The sequence below is a fragment of the Passer domesticus genome, chromosome 2 (assembly GCF_036417665.1).
Source record: "Passer domesticus isolate bPasDom1 chromosome 2, bPasDom1.hap1, whole genome shotgun sequence".
NCBI classification, from domain to species: Eukaryota; Metazoa; Chordata; class Aves; order Passeriformes; family Passeridae; genus Passer; species Passer domesticus.
This window is the reverse complement of record NC_087475.1, coordinates 126,965,020-126,992,482: the sequence shown is the minus strand read 5'-3', so window position 1 is coordinate 126,992,482 and position 27,463 is coordinate 126,965,020. Positions and strand designations below refer to the sequence as shown.

Sequence of the window (27,463 nt, the reverse complement as noted above, 5' to 3'; positions counted from 1 at the left end):
TGCTCCTGGGTCTGAGATTTGGATCATTTGTTCCCCAGCTGGACTAGGAATTGTTTTGTCTCCCTGCTCTGTGCAGAGAGCTCAGAACTACACACCATCAGAACCATGCCCTGATATGAAGCTCAGACCCACATACTAAAGCAGCACAGAATGTGAAAAATAGAAAATCTAAACCTGAGGCATCACTGCCATTGATCCCCATCCTTGCTGTCCTTCCCCAGCCTGCACTGGGCACCCAGGGAGGGCTTTCCCCATCCCAGAGCTCACAGCCACCTCAGCATTTGTGTGTCACATAATAACAGCCTTGCTACCCACCGAGGGGTGTGACAGCAGCACAGGGAAGTGCCAAACCCAGCTGGGTCAGACATCCTCCCGCTCTTGCCACTGTTCCCCTGTGCCTGCAGAGCCTTGCACAGTGCTCAGCCATCAGTGGGAATGAGCTGGGAAATCATCTCGGAATCACTGCATTAAATGCACTGAAAAGGTGAGTTTACAGCTCGGTTTGGTCTTCAGGAATTGCTTAGAGAGGCAGGGCGAAGGAAATAGGTGACACCACTGTGTCACTGAGAGTGCAGGGGTCACCCCTGCCAGCCTGGGAAAGCAGCAGGGACATGCTCGGGTGGAGGGAAGAGCTCCTCCGGGAGCCACTGAACAGAGCAGGACAGAAATCATGGCTGGGTTCACTGCAGGCTGAGACAGAAATCAAGCCTGGATCCCATTTTAGGCCGGGTTTGGAAGGTGTTTCCCTGTGGAGCACACTGCAGGGTGCCTCTGTCTCCCAGCCTGAGCAGGGCCTGTGGTGGATGAAGCTGGGGCTCCTCATCCTCAGCCCCTGCAGGTGGATCCACAGGTGCAGGCAGCTTTATTTGGGCTTTGAGGAGCAGCCTCGGGGCCTGCCTCGGGAGCTGCTCTGTAGTGGCTTTGATGTGACAAATGCAGCCCTGCATGTGCTGAGACAGGAATGAGAGGGAGCAGGAGCCCTGATCAGTGCTCAGGGTGATGGATTGGCTCAGGATCAGGCTCCAGCCCCGGCCCTGAGCAGCAGGAGCAGCTCGGGAGCCTCCTGTTCCATGGGACAGGGTGCTGCAGCTCCAGGGATGGATGGCACCTCTGGCCACCCCGGGGAAGGGCTGTGTCCCTCCCTCTGCTCCCAGGGCAGGCTGGCCGTGCCCATTCCTCTGGGCATGGCACCACAAGGCCAGCTCTGAGCAGCCCAGGCACTCCCTGTCAGACATGGATGTGCCTTCAGCTGCGTTATCCTGAATTTATGGCGGGTAAGGGATGTGCAGGACTCGTTACCTGGATAAATGCTAAAGGTGTCAAAATAATGTATTTCATTTGTAAGAGTTCAGAATGAGAAAAAGCTGATTTACAGGCAGACAGTGCTCTGGTCCCTTTCCAATATTTTTGCACATAAATACAAAGGTCGACAAATGGAGCTTGTTTTTCCATGGAGACTACAGCAGCTCTTGATTTAGTAAACCACAAAAGTCAATGTATTAAAGCAAATAATTTCTTAATTCATTGTAGCATTTTAATGAGTCAGTGTTTATTTTGATTTAAAACTGTTTTTTTAAGCTGCCTCAGTTCCTTTCTACCCTGGTAGAATAGATAATTCTGTCTGGCATGAAGCAGGTTCTGCTACATAGTGTAAAAAGATCTCTATAACCTTAAGACAGTGCAGAAGATTCATTGTGCCCAGTAATAAGATTCAAGTGTCTCGTGGAAGGTCTCAATGATCCCTGGCAGGAGCTGCCTGACCCAGGAAGGTCCCATTCCTTTTGGACAGACCTCAACATCATTTAGGGGCTCAAAGTTCTTTTCCAAGCATTGTTTATCCTGAGGAAGCACCAAACAAACTCCCCTAGATTTTTCCATCATTCTTATTTAGGTAAAGCAAGAAAATCTGTGATTTCTGGGGGGGCTTTTTTGGGTTTAGAGCCTTTTTTTCAGTCTCTAAATTTGGGCTCACAGTCTCTGCTTCAGTTTTGTGTTTCCAGTCTCCTGACTGTTGGTGGCTTTCAGTGATGAAATAATCCACAGAATCAGCCAGAGGTTTGGGGGTTCCATGCTCCAGAATGTCTGAAAAGCCAGGGAAAAGAGGGGAATGCACAATGTCCCTGTTTGTCCCAGGGGGTGCAATACCCAGCAGTGCTGCCAGGGGTGGGAGCAGCTGGAGTTCTGCTTTCCAGGCAGGATCAAATCATCTCCATGGGTGTTGGTGCCTTAGCTTTTACAGAGATGGGGTAGCTGAGAGGTTTTAAAAGATTTTATTCTGTTATTAGTCTCAATGAATAGTGAGACACAAGAGATGTAAAACTCACTGCTATCCTATCAGAAATCAACTTACTTTTTGGTTTCAATACTTTATAAATGTTTTTAGCCTATTAGCTTGTGCTGTTATTACTTCTATCACTAATCACCTATTATTTACCCCACGTGGTCTTGCTACAACGCATCTTTCACAGTTCTAATTCTCTAAAATACCTGGTCTTTTTGTAAGGCTATATTTTGAAACTTGTTGAAAGCTGTTTCTAGCTCTGTCTCTCTAAACAATGTCATCTCTGTTCTGTGCTTTCCTCAAGCCAGCACACCTCATCCCAGGGTCTGCGTGCAGGTGTCCAGGGCTGTGTGAGCTTTGTGCCAGGTTTTGAGAGTCCTTTGCAATCCCTTTTCTCACACGTGGGGTGCAGAGGGCAGCAGGCCCAGCCCTGGTTGTGGGGCTCCTCCTCTGAACAGCAGCACAGCCCAGCCCTGCCAGACCCTGTGTGTGCAGCAGCATCTCAGGCTCAGGGAGGAAATCTCAGCTCTGGGCTGGGGAGAGCACGAGCAGGGACAGTCCTGAGCAGCTGCTGACCAGGGGACACCGAGGGATGCTTCACCCCACATCCCCCCAAAGCTGTGCGCTGCTTCCCTGTGCTCAGCGTGCCCCAGGATTGGAGCCCCAGCCCTCCCGGCAGAAATCCATCCAATGCCTGGGGAAATCAGGTGCACTGCTGGGAATCCAGCTCCTGCCATCAGGAACCACCATCCCTGGCTCCATCCTGAGCCCCGGGAATGGGCTCTTCTCACACTTGTGTCTTCGTTTCACCCGGTCTGCTTTGACTGCATCCTTGTTCTTGGGTCAAAGCTTTGTCCTAGCACGTGAAATTGTGACTATTTAATTAACAGCTGGGAAAAAAATGAGCTAATCTGGCTTAGTAGCTGATAAGGATCTCCAGTCTATTGTCAGATCCTCTTGCTTCCCTAATTCTTTTGCAATTGTGATGCATGAATACAAAAAGATATATCCTTTTTTATTTTCCCTCAAAAACTCTGAATTGGCCTTTGTTGTTTTTTTTTTTTTTTAGAGATGCATTTGTGCTCTTTCTAAAATCCCTTCACTGTCATTTTGCTCTGCCCAGCATCCCTTAGACAAACAAGGGAACAACACCAAAAAGAAGCAAAAATTTGGACAGTGCCCCAGTTCACCTGCAGTGAGTTCAGCCTTTGACCTGCTACAGCCAGAGGTGAAAAACATGGCAGGACATTCCTTTTTCTCTGAGCTGCCTTAGGCTGCTCACTCTTTGGCTTTGAAGGTGTGTGTGTTGCTCAGACTCCTACAGCTGCCATTTAAAACAAATGTCTTCATGACACAGCCTGCACAAGTGTCAAAATTCACAAATATTTGGGAATTCTGCAAGGCCTGTGTGCTCAGAGTTTCTTTCTTAGCCCCCTCACATGCATGAATTTTGGGGCTGCAGATTCTGAGAGTTTTCAGTCTAAAATTAGCAAGATTTTCCCATTAACAAGCAGGTGTTTGCTTTTCCACACAAACAAGATTGCAGAGCTGCAGCACATCTGTGCACATGTTGAGAGCAAAAGAGAGCTGATCAAGCAACAGAAAGGTTTTTATTTTCTGTACTGGGTTTATTCCTTGTGTCTCCTGCTTGCTTTCAAGGACACATCTTACACAAAAAAATTAAAATCTAAATAGACAACCAGAAAGTCGAAAATTTGCAAAATGATTAGGTGTCACTTCCAATAAGTGGGTGGCTGGGTCAGCAAATTCAGAGGCCAACGTGGGCCAAAATTGCTGCATAATCTGCATATGCATTTATATTGGTCTTTCTCCAAGCAGTGTGCTGTCACCGAGAAGAAATGTGGCCTTCCAGTGGCCAACTGCCTCCCTGGAAAGGATTATTTGTCAAGTCTGAGCCTCAACATTTAGCAAAAAGGAAAAGCATCCTGTCCTTCTTTTGAAAATGGGGTCTTCAGCAAGCCTGGGTGATTTATAAGGGTTGTGTAAGTAATAAATCCCCAGATCCCAAAATGCAGCCACATCTGGAGCCAGGGCGGGGGGGGGGATAAGGGGAACATCTGGAAATGGCTGGACACTCACAGGAAAGGAAAGAATAACATTATAAGTGTTTAAACTCCTGAAGATACAGTAATAACAGTCCCATTTTCAGCTTTCTGTCCTGCTCAGAGGGTGTGACATTTCCTGTGAGTTCATTAGGTGCTGTGTTTACTCCGTGTGCCACCAGCCAAGGCACAACCACCCCACAAAGCCTTGTCTTCACTGCAGGGAGGTTGTTTGAGTGGAAGGGATTGCCCTGATCACTGAAATGTTCACTAGGTTCCTTCTGAGCTGCTTTCCTTCCCCTGGGCCTCCACAGCCAGCACTGGGCTCCTCTGGCCACCTCCTGCAGCTGGGGCAGCTCTGACCCTTCCCTTCCTGAGGAACCAGGCAGCCCAGAATCCAGGGGAGCAGGGAGGGAGGGCAGCTGCCAGCTCTGACAACTGGAGGTGTTTTTATTTGGGAGGGAATGAGAATAGGTTTTTCTGCCTTGGATTAGATGGAAGGCGCAGCACAATTAGCAAGGAAATCAAAAGATCTCCTGGAGCTGCTGGAGTCCAGTGGAGGATCTGGAGCATCTCTCAGGAGAGGCTGCAGGAGCTGGAAAGTGCAAGCACTCCCTGTGTGTGTGTTAGTGGTCTGCACAACCCCACCCTCGTGTTGCTGAGTGCAGGCACAGCCTGGCAGAGAGATTAATGCATTTCTGACAGCCCTGTGACTCCTCAGCTGCTGTGGGGTTGAAATCTGCTCTGTCAGTGTGCCACGGGGCTGCAGCAGCTGCACAGGCAGGAAGGGCTTCACCACTTGGGGAGGCTGAGCTCAAAATGTGAAATAATTACAACTCTTGCAGTCACACAGGCTGCATACAACGTTCTGACAGCAGCATGATGTTCTTTTCTTGCCTGATTTGCATTCTGGAGAGTCTGGGCCATTCCTTGGGATACACAACGTGCTGTGCTGTGTGTTCCACCTCCTGCCTTGTCAGGGGTTGCTTGCTCCTCTGTGCTTCTGTGTTCAGCTCAAATCCTAAACCGGAGTGTTCCTCTGAGCCCAGCTCAAATCCTAAACCTGAGCGTTCCTCTGAGCCAGCCCAAATCCTAAAAAACCTGAGTGTTCCTCTGTGCCAGCTCAAATCCTAAACCTGAGTGTTCCTCTGTGCCAGCTCAAATCCTAAACCTGAGTGTTCCTCTGTGCCAGCTCAAATCCTAAACCTGCGTGTTCCTCTGTGCCAGCTCAAATCCTAAACCTGAGTGTTCCTCTGTGCCAGCTCAAATCCTAAACCTGAGTGTTCCTCTGAGCCCAGTCCAAATCCTAAACCTGAGTGTTCCTCTGTGCCAGCTCAAATCCTAAACCTGAGTGTTCCTCTGAGCCCAGTCCAAATCCTAAACCTGAGTGTTCCTCTGTGCCAGCTCAAATCCTAAACCTGAGTGTTCCTCTGAGCCCAGCTCAAATCCTAAACCTGAGTGTTCCTCTGTGCCAGCTCAAATCCTAAACCTGCGTGTTCCTCTGTGCCAGCTCAAATCCTAAATCTGGGTGTTCCTTTCAACCTTTGTGTCCAGTTCCATCCTAAATCTGTGTGTTCCTCCCAAATCCTGTCAAGCCAGGGGAGGCTGGGGATGGCAGGCCATGCTCTGGCCACAGGGGCGAGGGGACAGTCAGGAGAAGTCCCCTCTCTAGGGGTGGCACCTGGTTCCCAGGTTCCCAGCTGCTTCTCCCCAGCACTCAGGAGCTTGTGGGGCAGGAGCAAAGGGCAAAACCCCTCCTTGTGCCTGGCTGAGGAGTGCAAACCCCTGAATTTCCCCCTGAGCCTCAGCAGGCTGGAGCAGGGCCCTCTCAGCCCCTGACACACCCCAATGTGTGTGCCATGGTTTAGTGACAGCAGCTCCTTGGCTGTTTCTCCATTCCGTGCACATTCCCTGCACAGGTTTGCAGTGGCAGTAAGCAAAACCAGCTTTTAAAAGCCCAGCTTTAGGCCCCGGGTGAATGAGTGATATCTCCAGGAGCATTTCTGTGGCTGCAAGGCACAATTCAGGCACACGAGTGTAGGGCAGGGCTGCCTGTGGTTTGGGCTCAGTGCCCCTGCCCACGTTGCAGGGAGCTCTGGCAGAGCTGGGGCAGTTCTGGGAGGAAAGGAGGGGTGCACAGTCCCAGCGGTGAGGGGTGCTCACTCCCAGGGCCGAGGGGTGCTCACTCCCAGGGCCGAGGGGTGCACAGTCCCAGGGATGAGGGGTGCTCACTGCCAGGGATGAGGGGTGCACAGTGCCAGGGATGAGAGGTGCTCACTGCCAGGGCCGAGGGGTGCACAGTCCCAGGGATGAGGGGTGCACACCCCAAGGCAGTGCCCAGAGGACAGGGAAGAGCCAGCCCTGCAGGACCCAGCTGGGAAATGCAGGATGCTCAAACCCTCCTGGCCCGGGAGAGGGAGTGAAGAGAGGGAACGTTCACTTTCCCTTCAGCTGAGCATCCTGCAAACCTCCAGGGAGCAGCTGCCCCTGCACCTGGGGGCTTTTCATCCAGACCCATCTGTACCTGGGCAAAATCATTCTCCTTTGAAGCAAATAGAAATTTATGACTTTTCAGAATCACATATCACTTTGGGCTCAGCTGCTTCAGTGTCTATTAAAAGGATCTCACAATCAGCTTTTTTCAGGGGTATAAAATCACTGCAGGGAGTGATGCCCCAGACATTCCCTTCCAATTACCCTGAACTGGAAGACTCAATTGCTCTGAGTCATTTCATTCTGCAATGACTGTTTTCATGGATGAGATTTGAATTATGCCAAAGGTTTTTAATTAAAGTCACCCTTGTCATGCAAATATTTAATTTGGATTGATGTATTTTTAGCTATAAACCACTGTCTTGGTTTTTGGAAAGGGCTCTTTAAAATTCATAAGGGCGTTTTGGTACAAGACTGTGTTGGTTGTGACATGAGGTGTCTGTCAGTCATTCCCTCCCTGCCTGGCTGCTGAGGTGAAATTCCACCTCTGACTCTCTCAGAACAGCAGAGGTTGTTACTAGGCTTGTACTGTTTCAGCAAAACATGAATAAAAATAATATTTCATAAAGGTGGGCTTGCAAAATCTTGCGACTTCTCCTGAGCTGCAGTCACCCTCCTGCAGGAAGAGCTGAAGTGTTGTACTGAAGAATTCTGGTTTAAATAAGTGTTTTAATACAAGAACTTTCAAGAGTCTGAGTCCAAAAAGTGAGCAGAAATAGCTGCAGACATCTTTCTTTTATTTTTCTTTTTGGCTTTGGGTTTTTTGGGTTTTTTTTGTATTTTCCTGGCACAGCACTGAAGTGGAGAAGCTGTGGAGTGTCTGTGCTTTGAGTTATTCTGATTACAGAAAGCAGCTGATCCAGTGTTGAGCAGGAAGCCAGATTAGGTGGCCTCTGGAGGTCTCTTCCAGCCTATGCTTGCTAAAATTGCATGATTTGAAAGTCATCTTCACAATAAATTATAAACCTGAGGGTTCCCACGTACTGAAAATCAGTATTTTTTCTTCTCTAGACATTGAAGGAGTCTCTATTTATTGTGCTTCCACGGTTCCTGCTGCATAATCCCTGCTGCATAATTCTTTAAAAATGGTAAATGGAGCAACAAAGGCAGCAAACACCTCCGAGAGAACTTTGCTGCTTTTCTCTTCCTTGCACAGAATGCTGATGAGGGCTTTTTTGGGGAGGGGTGGGGGCTGTAAACAAAAATATTCCTGCAGCTTTTGGCTGCAAAATAGCAGAGAAAGCCAAGAAGACTCCTGAGCATGTTTCTGTTCGGTTCAAAGATTCTCTCTCTTTTTTTTGCAGCCACATTTAATGTTCCCTGCCTGTCTAAGGTGCATTTAGCCACGCAGCATAATCAACCATGCTTCCCAAAAATGCGTGTGGTCAGGAGAGAAGGACACACATTCCTGCAGGAACCCACACGAGGAAGGGGATGCTCCTTGCAGGCTCTGCTCCAGGGATTTTGCTTTAGCTCAGGAAATCTGCTCCTCCCTTTGCTTTGGGGCACGAGCCTGAGGTGGCTTTGCACTGCCTTTTTTTTTTCAGGCACAGAGAAAGTGTTCTGAAAAAAAAAAAAGTTATCTCAAGGGGTGCTTCAGGAAGCAGAAAAGCTGCAACAGTGTTGGTTTTTGAAGGTCCAGCAGCAAGGCAGAGATTCCCAGGATAGAACCAGTGTCACCCTTTGGTCTAACCAAAGGTTAATTGAGTCTGAGCTGCCAGTGGGGCTGAAGGAAGCAGAGCAGGATTTGAGAGAGCAGCATCAAAAAACCCCATTTAGTGATCTGCAGCTGCTTGACAGGAGTGAGCTGAGCTCTTTCTAAAACAGGCTTCTCTTATTAATAATGCTTCTGGACTCTCTAATTACCCGCTCATTGTTGTGTAAAAAACAAGCACTCTGAGTGCTCCGGCTAAGAACTCAGGATCTGCTGGTGGCCAGCAGTGCAATGTCACAGGAGCTGAGCCCAGCTCCGTGTGTGGCAGCTGCTGTCTCCCCCAGGCCAGCCCAGACCCATCTGCCTCTCCAGACACAGAGCAGCAGCCTGACTCCCTTCTGTGCCTCCCACAGCATCCTCTGCTGAGGCACTCGGCTGCCGTGTTCCTCTGCTGCTCTCTGTGTTCTCCCAGACACAGCGGAGATAAAATCACATTTATTTCAAATAAATGAGTGCTTTGCTTTGCAGCAAAAAGCAAGAGAAGCTTTTTTTTTTCCCAGAGAAAGGCAACAGGAGCAGTTCACGTGCTCTTGTGCTGCCCTGTGCCTCTGGACAGGCAGGTGAGGGAGGCAGAAGGGGATATTGAAGGCTGGAATGGGCAGCCAGTCTCGTGGCACTGGCACCACTCCCCTCAGCACAGGCTCTGAGCACAGAGCAGTGAAATGTATTGATTTCCATATTTCCATGCCTGTTAGGGCTGCTTGCCCCAGTTCCAGTGTGTCCCTGCACTGAGGATGAACATGACCTTTTGAAAATGAGGATCAAACATTCGCATTCAGAGGCTGCAGTGTTTGCATGAAATCCACCCAGTTTCCGTCACCAGCTTTGTGGTTATTGCCCCCTCCTTGGAGTCAGTAATTGCTTCTTCTACATTTCAGAGGTGCTGCACTTACAGGAGCTTTGGCACATCTGTTATCCCAGAATTCCAGCATGGTGGGGTTGGAAGGGACCTCTGGAGATCACCCAGCTCCCAGAGCAGGGTCCCTGGAGCAGGTGACACAGGAATTTGGGATTTTTGGGATGTCCCCGAGGTGGAGACTCCAGGCCCTCCCTGGGCAGCTGTTCCAGGGCTCTGCCCCCTCCATGGACAGAAGTTCTTCCTCAGGATGAGGTGGAACTCGTTGTGTTTCAGTTCATGGCCACTGCTGCTCATCCTGGCACTGGCACCACTGAGCAGTGTGGCACCATCCTGTGACAGCCCCTGGGGGTATTTGTGTGCATTGATGGGGTATTTGTGTGCATTGATGGGATATTTGTGTGCATTGATGGGATATTTGTGTGGATTGATTGGTGGGATATTTGTGTGCATTGATGGATCCCCTCCCAGCCTCCCCTTCCCCACACTGACCAGGCCAAGGCTTTGTGAAGCCCTCCACAACCATTTTTTTGGTGTAGGAGTTTGGATTTTCCTTTTCATGGGTCATGAGTCAGACTCACCGTGAAATGTAAATCCATCTGTGTGATTACTGGTTTCCAGTTCCCAGAGTCTTTCTCTCTTTCTGGTTTTTATCCAGTTTTAAGTGGTTTTTAGCAAATGTACTTCATCCAAATTGGGTATAAGCAGTAATTTGCCACTGCCATTCTTTACGCCTGGGGTGACAGCAGTCCCTTCCTCATTTGTGTCACTTTGCCACCCAGCTCTGTTGTGATCCAGCACCTCCCACACCAGATCAGCAGGAGCCATGGAATTATTCATACATTTACCAGCCTGAGACTCTCTCTTCTCACCTTTGGGCAAAAGCTCCCTGTAGGCTAAACTGAGGGAGTTAATTTTTCACACTTTCATTCTCACACGGACAAACCCTTGATTGGTGTGATTTGCTTCTGAAGAGTGATTTAGGCTGGTGTGGTTTTTCTGGTGACAAACTGGAGCATGGACCGTCAGTGCACCAAAAAAGCAATTTCTGAATGCTTTCTAAACAAATATTTCCTAAATATGTTTTTGTTTTTTGTGTCTTGACACGTCCAGACCAGATTTGCCAGTGGCCCTCCTTGGTTTGTCCTCTGGCAATTGGGCAAATGTAACTTGCACAATGGCCAGCCCCAGCAAAGGTGTGATGGATCATTGGCTGCAATAATTATTGATTCCTAGGGTTAGCAAGCAGGGTGTCTGGCACTGCAAGGGGGCAGAGTACAATGCACTAATAATTGTCATTACCTGTCTGTGGAAATAAAAACATCTCTGACTTTGGCAGGGCTCTGCTGTTCCATCCACTGTGGTTAGAGATGCTGTCAGGCATTTTCTGAGAATCAGGCTGTGATTTTATCAGTCTTCACTTCCAAGGTTGTTTTTACTCTTCTTCACTCGTTTTGCACATAATATGACTATGTAAATAATATTAATAATAGTAAAAGAGCTGCTCTCATTGCAGCTGCAGAGCTGCACCTCCCATCTGAGGGAAGATCCTCTATCTGCAAACAGGAAATCCAGGGGCCTGTTCAGAATGCAGGTTTCTCCACACATCCTCCAGCCAAAATGATTCTTGCTGGCTCTCCTCCCAGTGCAGAGCAGGTGCCCTTTGCCAGGGGGATTTCTGTCACCAGTGCTGCTGTGGGTCACCTGCAGAGCCCTGGGCATCCTTGGGGTGAAGTGGGCTGCATTATTCTGCTTTTTTCCACACTGAGTCCCTGGCAGATTTTTGTTCCTTGGCTTGTGTTTGGGGTTTTTATTCCATGCTCAGTGTAAATGCAATGTGTCCCTCATCCAAGTTAATTATGTGCTTGGGTTAATGACTCATTGCTCCAGGCTCTGGAGTGGGGAACGTGGCCAGTCATTGGTGCACTGACCATTTTACTGCCTTGGAGCTGAGGTCTCCATCCTAAACCTCCAAAGGGGGGCCTCCACCTGCCAGGTGAGACCCAGGCAAAATTCTTCTGCTGTGAAAGTGCCACTGAGCTCAGGAGGAGGAGGTGTTGGGCAAAGGAGGCAGCTCAGAGTGCAGGGAGTTATCCCAGTGTCAGTGTGACATCAGGGGAGTTATCCCAGTATCAGTGTGACATCAGATTAATATCAGTGTGACATCAGGGGAGTTATCCCAATATCAGTGTGACATCAGATTAATATCAGTGTGATATCAGTTATACCAGATTAATATCAGTGTGACATTATCACAATATCAGTGTGACATCTGGGAGTTAGATTAATATCAGTGTGATATCAGGGGAGTTATCCCAATATGAGTGTGGCATCAGGGCAGTTCTATCACATTAATATTAGTGTGGTATCACATGAGTTATCCCAATATCAGTGTGACATCAGGGCAGTTCTGTCACATTCATATCAGGGTGACAAAGGGCCCAGTTCCCAGCCTGGCTGCAATGGCAGCTGCTGGCTGGAGAGCAGGGAACAAGCAGCTACAACCCCTCTGTGGAATACTTCACAAAAAACTACCTGAGAACTCGTTTTGGGATGATAAAACCTGCATGTAGCTCAGAAACCATGAAACCCCAGCGGGCTCGAGCCACAATTCTCAGAGGGATTGAGCATTTGAAGCTGGTCTGAGGGAAACAGGCACTGCTTTTGTGGCTGGGGGACAGAAACCCAACCATTGCTGTGATTCTCTGTAGAAGTGACTCCAGCACCTTTGAAGATTCCCATCTCTTAGAAAAACCAGATGTCACTGACCACTGGAGGCTTTTATTCCTCTGAAGGAGAGAGGCAGTGGAAGCCTAGAGTGCAAATTTCATTATGCTGCTAATTACAAGTTCCTCTCCCGAGCTGGTTAGCAGCTATTTTGATTAGCTGATGTTCAAGACCACTTAGTGTCAAAATCCTGGCAGTTCTACCCAAATTAAATGTTTGTTTCAGGCAGCTCCTCTCCCCTCCTTAGGTAAGGCAAGCCTGGACGCATCTGTTTGTACTGGTGTCCCAAAGGCAATGTTTGTTTTCTTTGTTTGGCTGGGCAGAGGAATCGGTGCTCTCATCTTTTATTCATGCAAGTCTTTCTTGTGAATGTGGCCTCCGATGTGTACCAGAGGCAGAAATATCCCTGACAGTGATGCCTGAAAGACTCTCTGCTTGTGTTACAAACGGACACACAAATTAAATTACTGCTGTTAACGCGTGCCCACTCCATTATTGCAGCCCGGTTTGGAATGCTGCTGAAGCAATTATCCCCGTTCAGAATTGCAGATCAGGAGTTGGGTTTAATCCCGAAAGGATGACATCTCATCCTGAACACAGGCGGTGGCACAGGTCTGGAACACACCTGACAAATGAGTGTGGACTTGGCAGGACCTGCCCAGTGACCCTGTCCTGCCACCCCGGCTCCAGAGGAGGCTCTGGCCAGGCTGGGCTTCCCTCTGCTCTGCCCTGGGATCCAGGGAACAGGGATGGGGTGTTCCAAACTCCCAGAGCTGGGTCTGCTCTGCCCTGGAGCTGGGAACAGGGATGGGGTGTTCCAACCCCCAAATTCCCACAGCCTGAGGTCTGTACTGTCCTGGGATCCAGGGAACAGGGATGGGGTGTTCCAAACTCCCAGAGCTGGGGACTGCACTGCCCTGGAGCTGGGAACAGGGATGGGGTGTTCCAAATCCCCAAATTCCCAGAGCCGGGTCTGCACTGCCCTGGAGCTGGCTGAGAACTCGAGATCCTTTACTGTCAAACTGCTGTTTCACCACAAATAGGGTGCCTTTTAATGTCCACTCAGTGGGAAGGAAAGCCAGGTTTTCATGGAGGAAGCTTAGTGCCAAGCCAGAGGTGACATCCACTCAAGCTTGGGTAATAACCTGTGGTGGCTGAAGATTTATTTATTTCATGCCAACACCCTCATTCTTTGAGCACAGGGAATGGCTCACAGAGAAAACGGAGCTCTCTGTGCTGCAGGAACTTCTGGAGGTCACTAAGGCAAAGCTGGGTTTTATTGTCACGGTGCTGCTGACAGGGCCCTGGACACACATTTCAGCCAAACATTTTCACGGAGAATTAAACTCTGCTAGAAGCTCTGGCCGTCCTGCCTTGCACAAGCACAAGGAAACAGCTGCAGCTGAGGAAATGGGACAACTCTGGAGCAGGGATGTGTTCCCAGCTCTAAAAATACAACCCTTAGCAAGCACTTAGCACGGAGAATTGTCAAGTGCAGCTCTGGTTCCTCCCGAGGTTTAGCACAGGCCCTTCTGCCTTCCTAATGCTTCCCCAATATTTCACCTTTTGGTAGCAGAGCTGCTGAGTTTTCAGTTCCCAGGGGAAATTAGTTTAAAATAGGGCTCAGGCTAAGAATTTCTGTTCCTGGAGCTGGGCAGGGACTGAGGTGCACAGCCAGCAGCAGCTGCTCCTCAGGGCAGCCCCTGGCTCGGGATGGGGCATCCCATCCCAATGAGCAGCTGGGAAAATCCTGGTGGCACCCCAAGGGGCCAGGAGCAAGGCCAGGGGAAATCACCCTTGCCCTGTGCAGGCAGCAGAGCCCTGCAGCTCCAGAGCAGAATGAGCCAGCAGTGCCAGACAAAATGACAAAAAAAACCCCCAAAACCCCAAATGAGCCCTGGGGGACATAAACAAAGAGATCAAGAAGTGATCAAAGGACCTCGTTGCAAACATTCGTGGGTTGTTTATGCCAGAAGTGACACACATGGCCTACAGGAATCCAGGCTCAGAAATTCCTTTAAGGAAGGGAATAAGGGTTTTTATTGCAGTTATGTGCCTATATGCAAATATATATGCATATATATACATATATATATATATATGAATTTATTACGCCAGCTATTAGGATTTAGTTGGAAGTGTAGCTGTGTTTGATGTTCTTAAAATCCTTTGAGTCAATGGATTAAGGAAGAATCCAAACTTTTGAAGTTCTCCCTAACTTAAAACATAACTCCAGCTTTAATGATTTAATGCAAAATTCATGAAGAAGAACCTAAGGACTTTGAGATCCAGAACACATACAAAAAGTCCAAGTCAGTCATTTGGGTATAAAATAGGATTTTAAGCCAATTTGAAAAATTTCGTGGTGGTGGCAAAAAAAAATTCTACATGCTTTGGTGTCAGCGAGTTTGGTTCAGGTCCCAGACTCTGATTGCCAGCCTTCAGAACCCCCCATATTTAATTTTATTTTAATTTTTAATATATTTTAAATTTAAATGGAATTTAATTTGGCAACATTCCAGTTTCTTTAACTCAGTTTGGTGTCAGACCCTCCCAAGGGAGGCACATGCAGTGTGTCCATCTCTGCAGTGCCGAATGCCCAGCTGCAGGAGTTGGAGGTTCCTGAGCAGTGGGAGATTCTGGATGCTCTCCCAGTGAGCAGCTCCTGGTGAATGACGTGTTCTCACTCCATGCTGGTGTTCATGCCACAAATAAATGCCTTTGTTTGTGTTTCCCTGCCCTGCTGAGTTACGATTTTTTAAGGCAACTGTGTGAAAACCAAACTGTTTTTATCCCGGGGGACAGGGTGGGATATTCAGTGTTTGCTGCCCTGGGGTGTGACATGCACTGCTCTGGGTTAAACCAGGGGACAGCAGGAGCCAGGGGCTGCAGCAGAATCCTGCCCCACACATGGCACACACATCTCAGGGCAGTGCTGAAACCCCAGCCGTGTGCAGGGGGAGAAAAACCCTGCCAAATATCAGAGAAATGCATTTGGAGGAGGGAAATAGCCCAAGGAGCAGGGTGTCCTGCACACATGGCTCTGGCAATACACAGCAGACAGAAGTGGGTTCCATCACTCTGCTCTCAGCAATGTGGTTTATTAATCCAGGACTGAACCTGTGGTTTCTCTTACAATAACTGCAGAATTTGAGTTATCCTGCCCCATTTCCCCCCCAAGCTAAGTGATGAAGGACAAACAAAGCTGGATGTGTCTGTGGATGAAATTAAACTTGCTAAATTATAACTCTCCTGGTGGGCCAAACTCTTCTGCTCCTAAAATCACAACAGAGTTTATCTAGGACATAAACATGGGGAAACGATTTTTTTATTTGTTTGGAATGTTTTTATCATTTGTTTTACACACAAAATTATCTACCCTTTGAATTTCCTAGAATGCAAGTGGCAAAGCAGGAGTCAAATTTAGGTCTGAAACTGTGTCCTTGCAGGGACACCTTCCACTAGCCCAGGTTGCCCCAAAGCTCATCCAGCCTGGCCTTGGACACTGCCGGGGTGGGATTCTGGGATTCTGTGACTGTCTGCTGGATCATTCTGGCTCCTACCCCACACGTTGTTCTTTTCCTTACAGAGTTCAGGGCTTACCTCCCCAAATTCACCCATTTCCTGCACGTTTATTCCTGGCACTGGCAGGGGACAGGGCTGCCCAGTGTCAGTGCTCCCTGCTCTAATGGAATCTGATTTTCACTTTGGCTTTCTGGAGTGAAATGGAAGCAAAACTTACACTTTTGAAGCACAGAAAGGGACCACCGTGGTGAAATTAGCATTAAAACATTAAAAAAAAGTTCTTCTGCTCCAAGAAAACCACAAACTGCTGATTTCCATATTAATAGCATAACTTAATGCTCAGGAAGATAAAAAATGCAATCTTTGGCCAGATGCAGAGAATTAATTACAGCAGTGAAAGGATCCTATGAAAAGCACAGAGCAAGGCCTGAATGTTCTGAGAGAATGTTGTCAGTCAGGTTTGAGTGTGTGTAGGGAAAGAGAGAATTGTTTGGTTGTTGCAGGGCTTTGGAGAGAGCCTGGGCAGATATTTAGGCTGGGCTGTCCCTTTGAGACAGGCTGCAGACAGAAAAGATAAAAAAGCAGATAGAAGAGATAAAATGAACACAGAGGGCCACTGGAACCAACCCCTGGGCATTTCTTTTTCTGTACTTCCTTCTCTTAGTATGGAATGTTGGTACTCATCCTGGGCGTGCCACTGTTGACATTGACTAAAATTTTCTCACAGAAGTTCCAGGAACTGCCTTTGCCACCACGTGAATTATACAGGGAAATGTGGCAGCATCAAACCCCATTAAACAGATATTTCCAGCTCTCCTGTTCCACAGGGGGTCAAACCTCAGAGACAAATTAGACAACAGACTGCAGGGAAGGTGTTGAAAGGGAGTAAAAGAAAAGCAAACAAAAGAAAACAAAAAAGAATTACGTGAAAGAATTCCACAAAACAAAAGAATGACATCGTTTTAAAAGTCCCCAAGTGTACCTTAAAGGGCGGGGTGGATTTTCTGTCACTTGTCAGGGGAGCAAATACCCAGTGAGTGATCTGTGCTTGGTTATTTCCTGCTTTGGGACAGCTCCAGGTTTAGCACTTGATCCACCAGTGACACGAGAGATTGTGAAATCTGGGAAGGGATTTTAGGGGATGGGCTGCATTGTCCATCCCCTCAGAATAACCAACCAAACATCTCCAGGGCTGCAGGGCTCTGTCCATCCCCTCAGAAACCACCAAACATCTCCAGGGCTGCAGGGCTGTGTCCTCACAACCAACCAAACATCTCCAGGGCTGCAGCTCACTGTCCATCCCCTCAGAATAACCAAACATGTCCAGGGCTGCAGGGCATTGTCCATCCCCTCAGAATAACCAAACCAAACATCTCCAGGCTGCAGGGCTGTGTCCTCACAAATAACCAACCAAACATCTCCAGGGCTGCAGGGCATTGTCCATCCCCTCAGAATAACCAACCAAACATCTCCAGGGCTGCAGGGCTGTGTCCATCCCCTCAGAATAACCAACCAAACATCTCCAGGGCTGCAGGGCTGTGTCCATCCCCTCAGAATAACCAACCAAACATCTCCAGGGCTGCAGGGCTGTGTCCTCACAAATAACCAAACATGTCCAGGGCTCCTGGCAGCTGACCCTGGGTAACTCTGACTGGGGCTGACACTTCTGACCTTAAAAGATCAACTGCTGCCAGCAAGAGCCTTTCCAGGGGCTGCAGAAAGCTCTGACCCCTGCCCTCCTGGGGAGGGTACGAGCAGAACCGGAGCATTTCTGTGCCAGCTCTGGCACCCCCGTGGCTCTGTGCCACCCCGTGGTGTGGGGGTGTTCTGGCTCCCTGTGGAATGGCACGGGCAGTGCCACGAGAAGGCAGTGGGGGACAGAGCTGTGAGCAGGCTCTGCTGGCAGCCAGTCTGTCACGGGATCTGTGAGTGGTTCCTTCTGGCAGGGCAGGGTTTCCAGACCACGGATGCAGGGCAGGGTTTCCAGACCTGGTTCTGGGTGTCACACAGAGCCCTGCTGGTGTGCTGAGCCCAGGGACAGCAAATCCCTGACAGGGCTGGGCAGGCAGCGCTTCATGGCCCTGCACACCTCCCCTGCTCCACAAACTCCATTTCCTGACGGGTTCCAGGATCATCACTGCACTTTCTGCTTCAAGAGACGTGCCCAGGAGCTGGGAGGTGGAGTGAAGGCTGCTGGAGACCCCGGGGCAGCCCACAGACATCCGGGAACCTGCCCTGGGAACCCTCTGCTCACCAGGAGCTCTGGAATCCCACGATCATTCGGGCTGGGAAAGACCTCGAGGATCAGGGAGCCCAGGCTGGGACTGACCCCGTGGGGGCTTTTGGGTGCCCAGAGGGAGAGCAGGGCTCGGGGCAGCCTGGCCGTGCAGGAGGCACTCACCTGCCAGTGCCCTTGGCCTCCACTGGTGGGGTTTGTGCTGGATGTGCCAGTGTGGGAGGCAGCGCTTGCCAGGCTCTGCAGGTGATTTCCTGAATGAAAGAGAAAAATGTTTCCCACTTGGAAGCTCCAGATGCAGGAGCATGGCCCTGCCAGGGCCTGGAGCTGGTGGCTCATCACCTCTGGCAATCAGGGAGCACCTCAGGGCAGCTGGGAGCATCAGGCAGTGGGGAACAGAGTTCAAGCAGTCACCGTGCCTGCTCCAGGGAATGGGTGAGTTCTCTGCTTTTGGAGTCTTTTTGGTGCAAAGGTGTTGGATTTGTCACTTAAATTGCTGCGAGCTCTTTGTTGTTTGCTGTTGTTGGAATGAATTAAAGGAAAGGGGGTGCTGAAGGGAGCTGTGTGATGTGTTCATCAATACACAGATTGTGTTTGGTTAAAATTGCACCTCAGGGAACTCCCCTCAGCAGCAGCATTTGTTCTGGGGGGGCAGGGAGGTGCTCTGGCCAGACCCTGCTGGGGCTCGCTGCCTACAACAGGAAAGTAAAAGTTTACAGCAAAGTTTACTTTTCCACAATGGCTCAGAATTTCCCACTGCTCAGGTGGTGACACATTGGAGTGAGGAGCCTTTTTGGAGTGACAGGCACAGGATGAGATAAAAGAATAAAAAGCCTAATGGTAAAATTAGCTCCCTCTTTCATTTTTAAAGGGCTGGGAGTGGAGGGTTGAGATCTCAGGTAACCATTTGTGCTCTGCTTTTGCTCTGCTGCAGACAGCTGAGGTCAATCTTGCATTTTCCCTTTCCCCCTGAACAGTTTTTAAGATGAGACAATTGGTTGTGTTTGCTGTCACGGAGGACACAGTGGCTTCAGCCCCTTCTGATCCCTGGACTGGAATAAACTCTGTGGCTGTACATGGCTTGTACAGCCTCCTGTCACAGCCCTTCCCCAGCCACTTCTGGCTAAAAACCAGAGCATTTGTGCTTTTGAATACGTTTTGTTTGTCCTCACTGACAGCTGGAACATTTTCTGCAAGTGGCAGCCCAATACAGGCAGCACTGACAGAAATCTCCAGCTGAAAATGCCCTCCCTTCCCTTCCAGTACATTCCTCGTTTTCTCTTGCTCTTGCTTCTGGAAGTAGTCAGAAAATGTCAAGTTAGTCTTAGTCAGACTCTGAGATTGGAATTTATTTGTCTCAGAGCCTGTCTGAATCCTCTCTCTGCTATAATGAAGTGTTTTGCTAAGCCATTGTTTTTACCATAAATATATTCCCTCGGCTGCATCTTTGTGGTGGATTATTTGCTCCAGAATCTTTCCTTTTCATCTCAGAGATGAATATACATTTCGGGACCAGGTTTTGAAATACCAGTTTGCTTCAGGAAACTTCTTATGAGCGAGTCTGGGAAGCCAGCACTAAATCACTTTTGTATATTTTATTTCCCAAGGAATCAGACCCACTTTGTTTATTATCTAGCAAAACCCCAAGCAGAATGTAAAAACCCAGACTGAATGAGAAAGGAGCATTACAAAAATACCGAAGCTGCCTTTCCCTGGCAATGGGGAAATACATTGCTTCATTTTAATGTGAAAAAGAAATGACACAACGGTAAAGAAATGAAACCAAAGGGTCTGGGAGGAAAGCTGATGTCTTCACAAACAGCTGTGGAGCTTTGGAATGGCTCTGGGTGTCTCTGTGACTGGGGCAGAGCCCAGGCACTCTGGGGTCTGCACAAGGCTGAGGCTCTCAACTTTGGGGTGAAATAACAGCTTCAGGGGAGTGTGGCACCTGGCTCAGGAAGGTTCGGGAGTTTGGGAGGAGAGGAGGCTGCAGCTGAGAGAGGCAGGGAGGGAGAGAGAGAGAAAAATGGGAGAGAGAGAAAAAGAGAGAGAATGAAATGGGAGAGAGGAAAAAGCCAGGAGAGAAAGAGAAAAAAATGGGAGAGAAGGAGGGAGAGGGAAAAAATGAGGGAAGGAGGGAGAGAAAGAGGGGAAAAAGCAGGGGGGACAGGGAGAGAAAGAGAAAAACCCAGGAGAGGGAGAGAAGAAGGGAGAGAGAGTGGGGGAGGGAGAGAAAGAGAGAAAAAAACATTAGAGGGAGAGAGAGGGAGAGAAAGAGAGACAGAAAAAGAGAGAATAAAATGGGAGAGGGAGAGAAAGTGTGGAAAAGAGAAAAAAATGGGAGAGGGAGGGAGGGGGAGACGGAGGGAAGTAAAATGGGAGAGAGAGGAAAAAGACAGGGAGAGAGAGTGAGAAGGAGAGAAAAAACTGGAAGAGGGAGGGAGAGAGAGAAAGAGGGAAAGAGAAAAAAACGGAAGAGAGAGAGAATGAGAGAAAAAACAAAGAGAGAGAGAAAGGGAGGAAGGAAAAACCCCTTGGGCATGTTCCCCAGGGCCTCTCCCTTTCCTGGAACACAGTTGCAGGGCTGTCTCCTTTCTGGGCACAAACCCGTGGCATCTCCTGCCAGGTGGGGGCTCGTCCGGGATCCTTGCACCATCCAGCTCCTGGCGCGTGGCCAGAGGTGCCAGCTCAGTTTGGTGCCCCAGTTTGGGTGCCCAGCTCCCTTGGGTGCTGGTTGGCACCTGGAGGGTCATGGGGCACCCGAGACTGCCCAGGACACAGGAGAGGGGACATGGGGGAGTCCACGTGGATGTCCAGAGCAGGCACTGAGGGAGAGTCAGGAAGGGTTTGGCAAATCTCACCCACGAGTGCAACTTTGGGCAGTAAAACATGGCAGGGTGCATGGCAGCAGAGTCAGAAACAGGGGCTTGACTTAGGGATGGTGATCCCAAAATACCCCTGAAGGGTCCTTTGGGAAAATGTTGGGGTGGTTTGCACGTTGTCCGGGAGGAGACATTGCACTTCTCCCAGGTGAGGATGGACGCCCAGAGGGGACAGTAAGAGGGGCCAGGAAAGGGTCTTGGCAATGCACACCCAGAGGGGGCAAAGGTGTTGGTTTGGGAAAGACTGGTGGAAGGGAAATGTGGAGAAATGTGATTTAGGGAAATGGAAGTGGGAGACTGTGTGATCAGGAAAGACTGGATGTGCCCTGTGAGGCACAGGGACAGGGTTTGGTGTCTCTGTGAGGCACAGGACAGGCTGTGGTGTCCCTGTGAGGCACAGGACAGGGTTTGGTGTCCCTGTGAGGCACAGACAGGCTGTGGTGTCCCTGTGAGGCACAGGACAGGCTGTGGTGTCCCTGTGAGGCACAGGGACAGGCTGTGGTGTCCCTGTGAGGCACAGGACAGGCTGTGGTGTCCCTGTGAGTTACAAGGACAGGCTGTGGTGTCCCTGTGAGGCACAGGACAGGGTTTGGTGTCCCTGTGAGGCACAGACAGGCTGTGGTGTCCCTGTGAGGCACAGGACAGGCTGTGGTGTCCCTGTGAGTTACAAGGACAGGCTGTGGTGTCCATGTGAGGCACAGGACAGGCTGTGGGGTATGGCACCTTTGGTGTACCCTGTAAGAGACAATGTGTCCCCAAAGCCTGGCCTGACTCACAAAGGGATTTGGTTTAAGCTGAGTGATTTTGCATAGTTTGGTGGCTGTGGGAGGGTGAGAGCCCATGTGCAGTGGGAGCAGGGGCTGGAGAGGTGGCTGAGCCTGCCAGGAATTGGTTAGAAAGGGATCTCAGAGAGGTGTGAAAGAAGGGATGAGGAAAAGGTACAAGCAAGGATAATGGCACAGTTTTTACAGCCCCCAGTGGGGAAAAGCACAGCGAGCCTCAGGACAATATGGAAGGGGGCAGCCACCAGGACAGTGACTGGGAAGGAGTCAGTGTGCCTTTTGTAAAAAGAACATTAGAAATGGATTGTTCAGGGTGTCAGATCTGCTGTTGTACCCAGGCTCACCACACTGGAGCCCTTGCTGCACCAAAAAGTGTTTCCTGGTAGGCACAGGAACTTCTCTGTCTGATTTGGATTTTATGCCAAAGGGGGAACAATTATTCAGATGATTTTTGGTGAGTGGGAAAGATGAGCAGGTGCATTTAGTTCCAGCACTCTTGGTGAATGTGTGAGTGGATGGGAATGAGCACTGTGTGTGTTATATCCACAGCTGCCTCTGCCCATTCCCTTCAAACACATTGCACAGGGCTGGGAGAGCCAGGCAGAATGAGACGTGAGCAGTCTTGTGTTCACTGAGTTGTTTTACGCTTTTTCTCTGTGGAACAATATTCATCACTTTCGGGGTTTTTTAACCCAGTTTAAGACTCTGTACTGGCTGTGTGCAGCAAAACTGAAGGGCTTGCTCAGATCCTGCTGCTGAGGAGCCAGCTCCTCAGGAAGAAGATAAGTAGAGGGAGCAGGCAGGGAGGGGAGCTGTGGGAGAGCCTGCCTGGCACCCCTGCCCTGCCAGCCTGGATCTGATGGGCTGCTCCTCCCCAGGAGTGAGGGTGCAGGACCCCAGGGGCTGCTTCAGGTCACAGGGGTTTCTTGAGGTCATTTGGGGTTTCTTGAGGTCGTTGCAGTGCCTGGGTGGGGTTATGTCTTAGGTGAGAATAAGAAATGAAACTGAAAGCATGAATGCTGTCCCCATCTCCATCAGCTGTTAGAACAGTGCTCTTTCTCTCTTCCATGACTCATCTCCAAGAAGTCTCTTGGAGGAGGGATATTTCTGTGCAGGGGCCCCCAAAATCTCCCTGGATGACTCCCAAGTGACATCATCCCATTGTGAGATGCTCCGCCCAGGGGGAGGAGCCTGGCAGTCCCAGCTGCATATAAGCTGGGGCTTGGAGCACCACCAGCACTTTGCCTGCTGAGTTCCCAGAGGAGAAGAGGTCCAGAATCAGCAGGGGAGCTCCAGAGGACGACCAGGCCCTTGTGCAGGATCCGTGCTCCGACAGAACCCGGCCATCCCTCCCAGAGAGCCGCAGCCACCATCTGATCACACCTCCGGGGTGCCAGGTTGTATTCTGACCCTGTCAGTTTAAGCTGGTGTTTTCTGCCTTTATTTCATTCTCCTGTTAAATTGTAGCTCTGACTTGGGGTCTCCTCCTGGTTTGCTTTGAGACTGGTACATGTTTTGGCACCCTGCATGGAGCCAGTCCTGAGAGAAGTCAGAATGACAATTTTGTGTTGCAGAAACCTCCTGCTCACTGTGATGCTCTCCATGCTTATGTGGGTCTCATGCCTTGCTCTCTGTCTTTTCCCACACATCGGGAACCACCTGTCTGCTGCAATGCTCCTCTTGAGTTCAGGGAATGGTATGAAAATTGCTTTGTTGGCTTTTTGTGTCTATTGCATGATAACCTCTGAGGAAGTGAGCCTAACTTGGAATACAAGTTCACTTTCCTTTTCTTTTCCTAATCTGGGCTGCTCCATCTGCATCCTCCTCAACAATCTCACCCAGCCCCAGGGGGAAAGAGCAGAGAGTGGTTTCTCCCCGACTTTCAGACCTGACAATGCAGTTTTTGAAAATCTCGAGTTCCCTCTGGGTGTCAAAGACGGCATAATCATCTTGTTAGTTCTGCTTTGTCTTCTCTCTGCAGCCTGCACCCTTTGCACCCTTTACAGCCTCTGCACCATGCTTAGAGACAGAGAAGTGCTCCGGGTGGTACAGCGGGGTCTGGAGGAGGAGGAGGAGGGAAGGACAGAGCCGGTGAGCACCACGACTGCACGGCCTGGCATGGAGAGAAGAGGAACCCAAAACACAGCAACAAGCACCACGACTGCACGGCCTGGCATGGAGAGAAGAGGAACCCACAGCACAGCAACGAGCACCACGACTGCACGGCCTGGCATGGAGAGAAGAGGAACCCACAGCACAGCAACGAGCACCACGACTGCACAGCCTGGCATGGAGAGAAGAGGAACCCACAGCACAGCAACGAGCACCACGACTGCACAGCCTGGCATGGAGAGAAGAGGAACCCACAGCACAGCAACGAGCACCACGACTGCACAGCCTGGCATGGAGAGAAGAGGAACCCACAGCACAGCAATGAGCACCACGACTGCACGGCCTGGCATGGAGAGAAGAGGAACCCACAGCACAGCAACGAGCACCACGACTGCACGGCCTGGCATGGAGAGAAGAGGAGCCAAAAGGGCAGTCAGTGCTTCCACACAGACCGCCACCAAGCCAGGGCAGCCCAAGCCAGCAGCAGCTGCCCCCGTTCAGAAGAAGAAATCCAAGAGCAGATCCATCCAAAGAGTGGCTGATGGGGAGGTGGCCGGACCCTCACACCGAGGAGAGCCAGCACCAGTGGTCATCACTGTCACTGTGGCCCTGGGTGGGCTGCCAGCTGTGGTCAGTGCCCAGGCGACCGGGAGAGCCCAGGGAACTGTCAGCCTCTGGCAGTGACTGCTGGTGAGTGTGAGGGGTGGGTGCTTTGTAAAGTAGGGACAGAGATGGACACCTTTGTAAGCTATGGAGAGGGATGGACACCTTTGTAAAGATCTCCAGGTGCACCAGGGAAAGGGAGCACAGTGGACCAAGGAGATCATTTTTCCCTGAGAGCCCCAAGGATGTACAGTGCACATTGCAGATGTGGATGAGATTTGCACGCCTTGGACCAGAGAGATCCTCCCGTGACCTGGAGATGTGCCGTGGAGGGAAGGAGAGGACAAGGTGGGAGCCCTGGTCAGCAAGCTGGGAACTTACAAGGACTCTGTCACTGCCCTGTTGTGCACCATGTCTCATCCATGGAAACAAAGCTGGCTGAGAGCATCTGGAGCTTGGGAGAGAGCCTGAGAAAGGAGCTTCAGGAAGGGACTTCCCACACTCACCAGAACCAGCCAGTCTCTGCATGAGGAGCAGATGCCCCCCAGCCAGGCAGAGAGGATACACTCCACCAGGTAACCTCTGCTTTTTCTTTCAGGAGCACGGAAAAGCCCCCTCCTCCTTAGCAGCCTGGGTGCCTGAACTTTGAAGAGGAATTTCAGCAGAGCTCATCTCGAGTCAGCAGTGCTCTGGCCTCCCGTGGACAGAGCTCTGGACCCTACAGGAATGGGAACACCACTGGTTCTCCTGGAGACCAGTTCTCCTTGCTCTCAGGAACACATTCACAGGGGACACCAGCGTGTGCCTGACCAGGATTAGAGGGGCCCTGTCTCCAGGCACGTGGAGGAAAAGGAGAACTGGATCTGCTGGACTGTGTGGATGCCATGGCCTGTCTGCCCACAAAGGTACAGCTTTGGTGGGCACTGGCACTCAGGGCAGCCTGGTGCCACCAAGGCATGTGGGAGTGGAACCCATTTGTGTTTCTGGGGTGGCAGGAGGGTCCCACAGCTGCCGTGCATTTGTCTGGGAACGAGGGGCACAAACACCCCACGGTGGCTGGCCCTGAGGCCCTGCACCCTCAGCAGGCCCATCCCAGAAACGGGGATCCCAGAGACCCAAAAGGACCTCGCTGGCCTTTGGGATTGCTGCTGCAGAGACAGAAGCCTGAGCACCCTGCCTGGTCTTGATACGAGCCCCTGCTGCTGTGGGACTGCTGAGAGGTGGAGAACAACAGGAACCAATGAGCACAGCAACACTGCGCCATCAACAGATCATCATCATCTTCATCATCATCTTCATCATCATCTTCATCATCATCTTCATCATCATCTTCATCATCATCTTCATCATCATCTTCATCATCATCTTCATCATCATCATCATCATCATCATCTTCGTCATCACATAAATTTGATGCAGAGCATCTCAGCAAAGGCAAGTGCCTTTTCGCCCCTTAGTTAAAACAAAATAAAACCCTGAACAAGGCACTTGAGGTCACAGTTGAAGTTATTCCAGGTCACAGGGGTCATTTGAGGTCACAGTCGGGGTTACTCCAGGTCGTAGGGGTCGTTTGAGGTCATGATCGAGGTTACTCCAGGTCGTAGGGGTCGTTTGAGGTCACAGAGGTTACTTGAGGTTGTTTGAGAATTTTTTGGTTTCTCCAGGGGTTACTTTAGGTCATTTCAGACCCTGCTTGGGGTCATTTGAGGTCACAATCGGGGTTACTCCAGGTCGTGGGGGTCGTTTGAGGTCACAGTCGGGGTTACTCCAGGTCGTAGGGGTCATTTCAGGTCACAGAGGTTACTTGAGGTCATACCAAAATTTTTTGGTTTCTCCAGGGGTTACTTCAGGTCATTTCAGACCCTGCTTGGGGTCATTTGAGGTCACAATCAGGGTTACTCCAGGTCGTGGGGGTCGTTTGAGGTCACAGTCGGGGTTACTCCAGGTCGTAGGGGTCATTTCAGGTCACAGAGGTTACTTGAGGTCATACCAAAATTTTTTGGTTTCTCCAGGGGTTACTTCAGGTCATTTCAGACCCTGCTTGGGGTCATTTGAGGTCACAGTCGGGGTTACTCCAGGTCGTGGGGGTCGTTTGAGGTCACAGTCGGGGTTACTCCAGGTCGTAGGGGTCATTTCAGGTCACAGAGGTTACTTGAGGTCATACCAAAATTTTTTGGTTTCTCCAGGGGTTACTTCAGGTCATTTCAGACCCTGCTCGGGGTCATTTGAGGTCACAGTCGGGGTTACTCCAGGTCGTAGGGGTCGTTTGAGGTCACAATCGGGGTTACTCCAGGTCGTAGGGGTCATTTGAGGTCACAGTCGGGGTTACTCCAGGTCACAGGGGTCGTTTGAGGTCACGATCAAGGTTACTCCAGGTCATAGGGGTCATTTCAGGTCACAGAGGTTACTTCAGGTCATTTGAGAATTTTTTGGTTTCTCCAGGGGTTACTTTAGGTCATTTCAGACCCTGCTCGGGGTCATTTGAGGTCACAGTCGGGGTTACTCCAGGTCGTGGGGGTCGTTTGAGGTCACAATCGAGGTTATTCCAGGTCGTAGGGGTTACTTTAGGTCACAGGGGTTACTTGAGGTCATTTGAGTATTTTGACATTTATTCTCTAATTTAGTTTATTCCCTTGTCCATCTGTCCCTGAGTTGGTTTGGGATTCCTCGGGCAGGCAGCTCAGTGCACAGAGACTCTGCCTGTGGTGTGCAGAACAGCCAGCAGGACAGCAGGACACAGCCAGGACAGCAGGACAGCAGTGGCCATGCCACACTGGGCTCAGGGGCTCCAGAGCCCCGCGGGGTTGGGTTTCTCAGCTGGGATGAAGGATGAGGGCTGCACCCTCCCGGGGCCTCAGCCAGTGGGGAGGAAGAGCCGGGAATTCGGGACGAAAGGAGGCGGCGCCCTCCCAAACCGAGAGAGGGAAAACCCCGCGGGCCGTGCCCCGGGGCACTCTGCCTTTATTCAAACAAAGCCGCAGCACTCCCTGTCCCAACCCAGGAGGTTCCTCTCCTTGCCCCGCAGGACTCGATAACTCCTCTGTCTCCCGTTAAAATAAATAAATTTGTAAAAAAAAGCCACTCTGGTGTTTGTGGGGTTTTCTGACAAGTCCATACATTTATTTCAAATACACAGCTAGACACGTTTGTTTCCAAAGTCACTTTGTCCTGCAATCACCAAAGCATACA

General features: G+C 50.2%; 1 protein-coding gene across 7 annotated transcripts in view; it reads left to right on the top strand.

Annotated features, from left to right (window-relative positions):
- Positions 1 to 27,306, top strand: part of LOC135295108 (protein let-653-like) — a 183,198-nt gene extending 155,892 nt beyond the window's left edge. For 6 of the 7 annotated variants that reach the window (XM_064411194.1, XM_064411196.1, XM_064411199.1 and 3 more), the window contains one exon: positions 23,541 to 27,306. In XM_064411194.1, coding sequence (XP_064267264.1) covers positions 23,541 to 24,355 — 815 coding nt within the window. In that variant the 3' untranslated portion in view covers positions 24,356 to 27,306. The remainder of the gene's footprint in view (positions 1 to 23,540) is intronic. The other variant, XR_010357157.1, reaches the window with a different exon arrangement.
- The last annotated feature ends 157 nt before the right edge of the window (positions 27,307 to 27,463 follow it).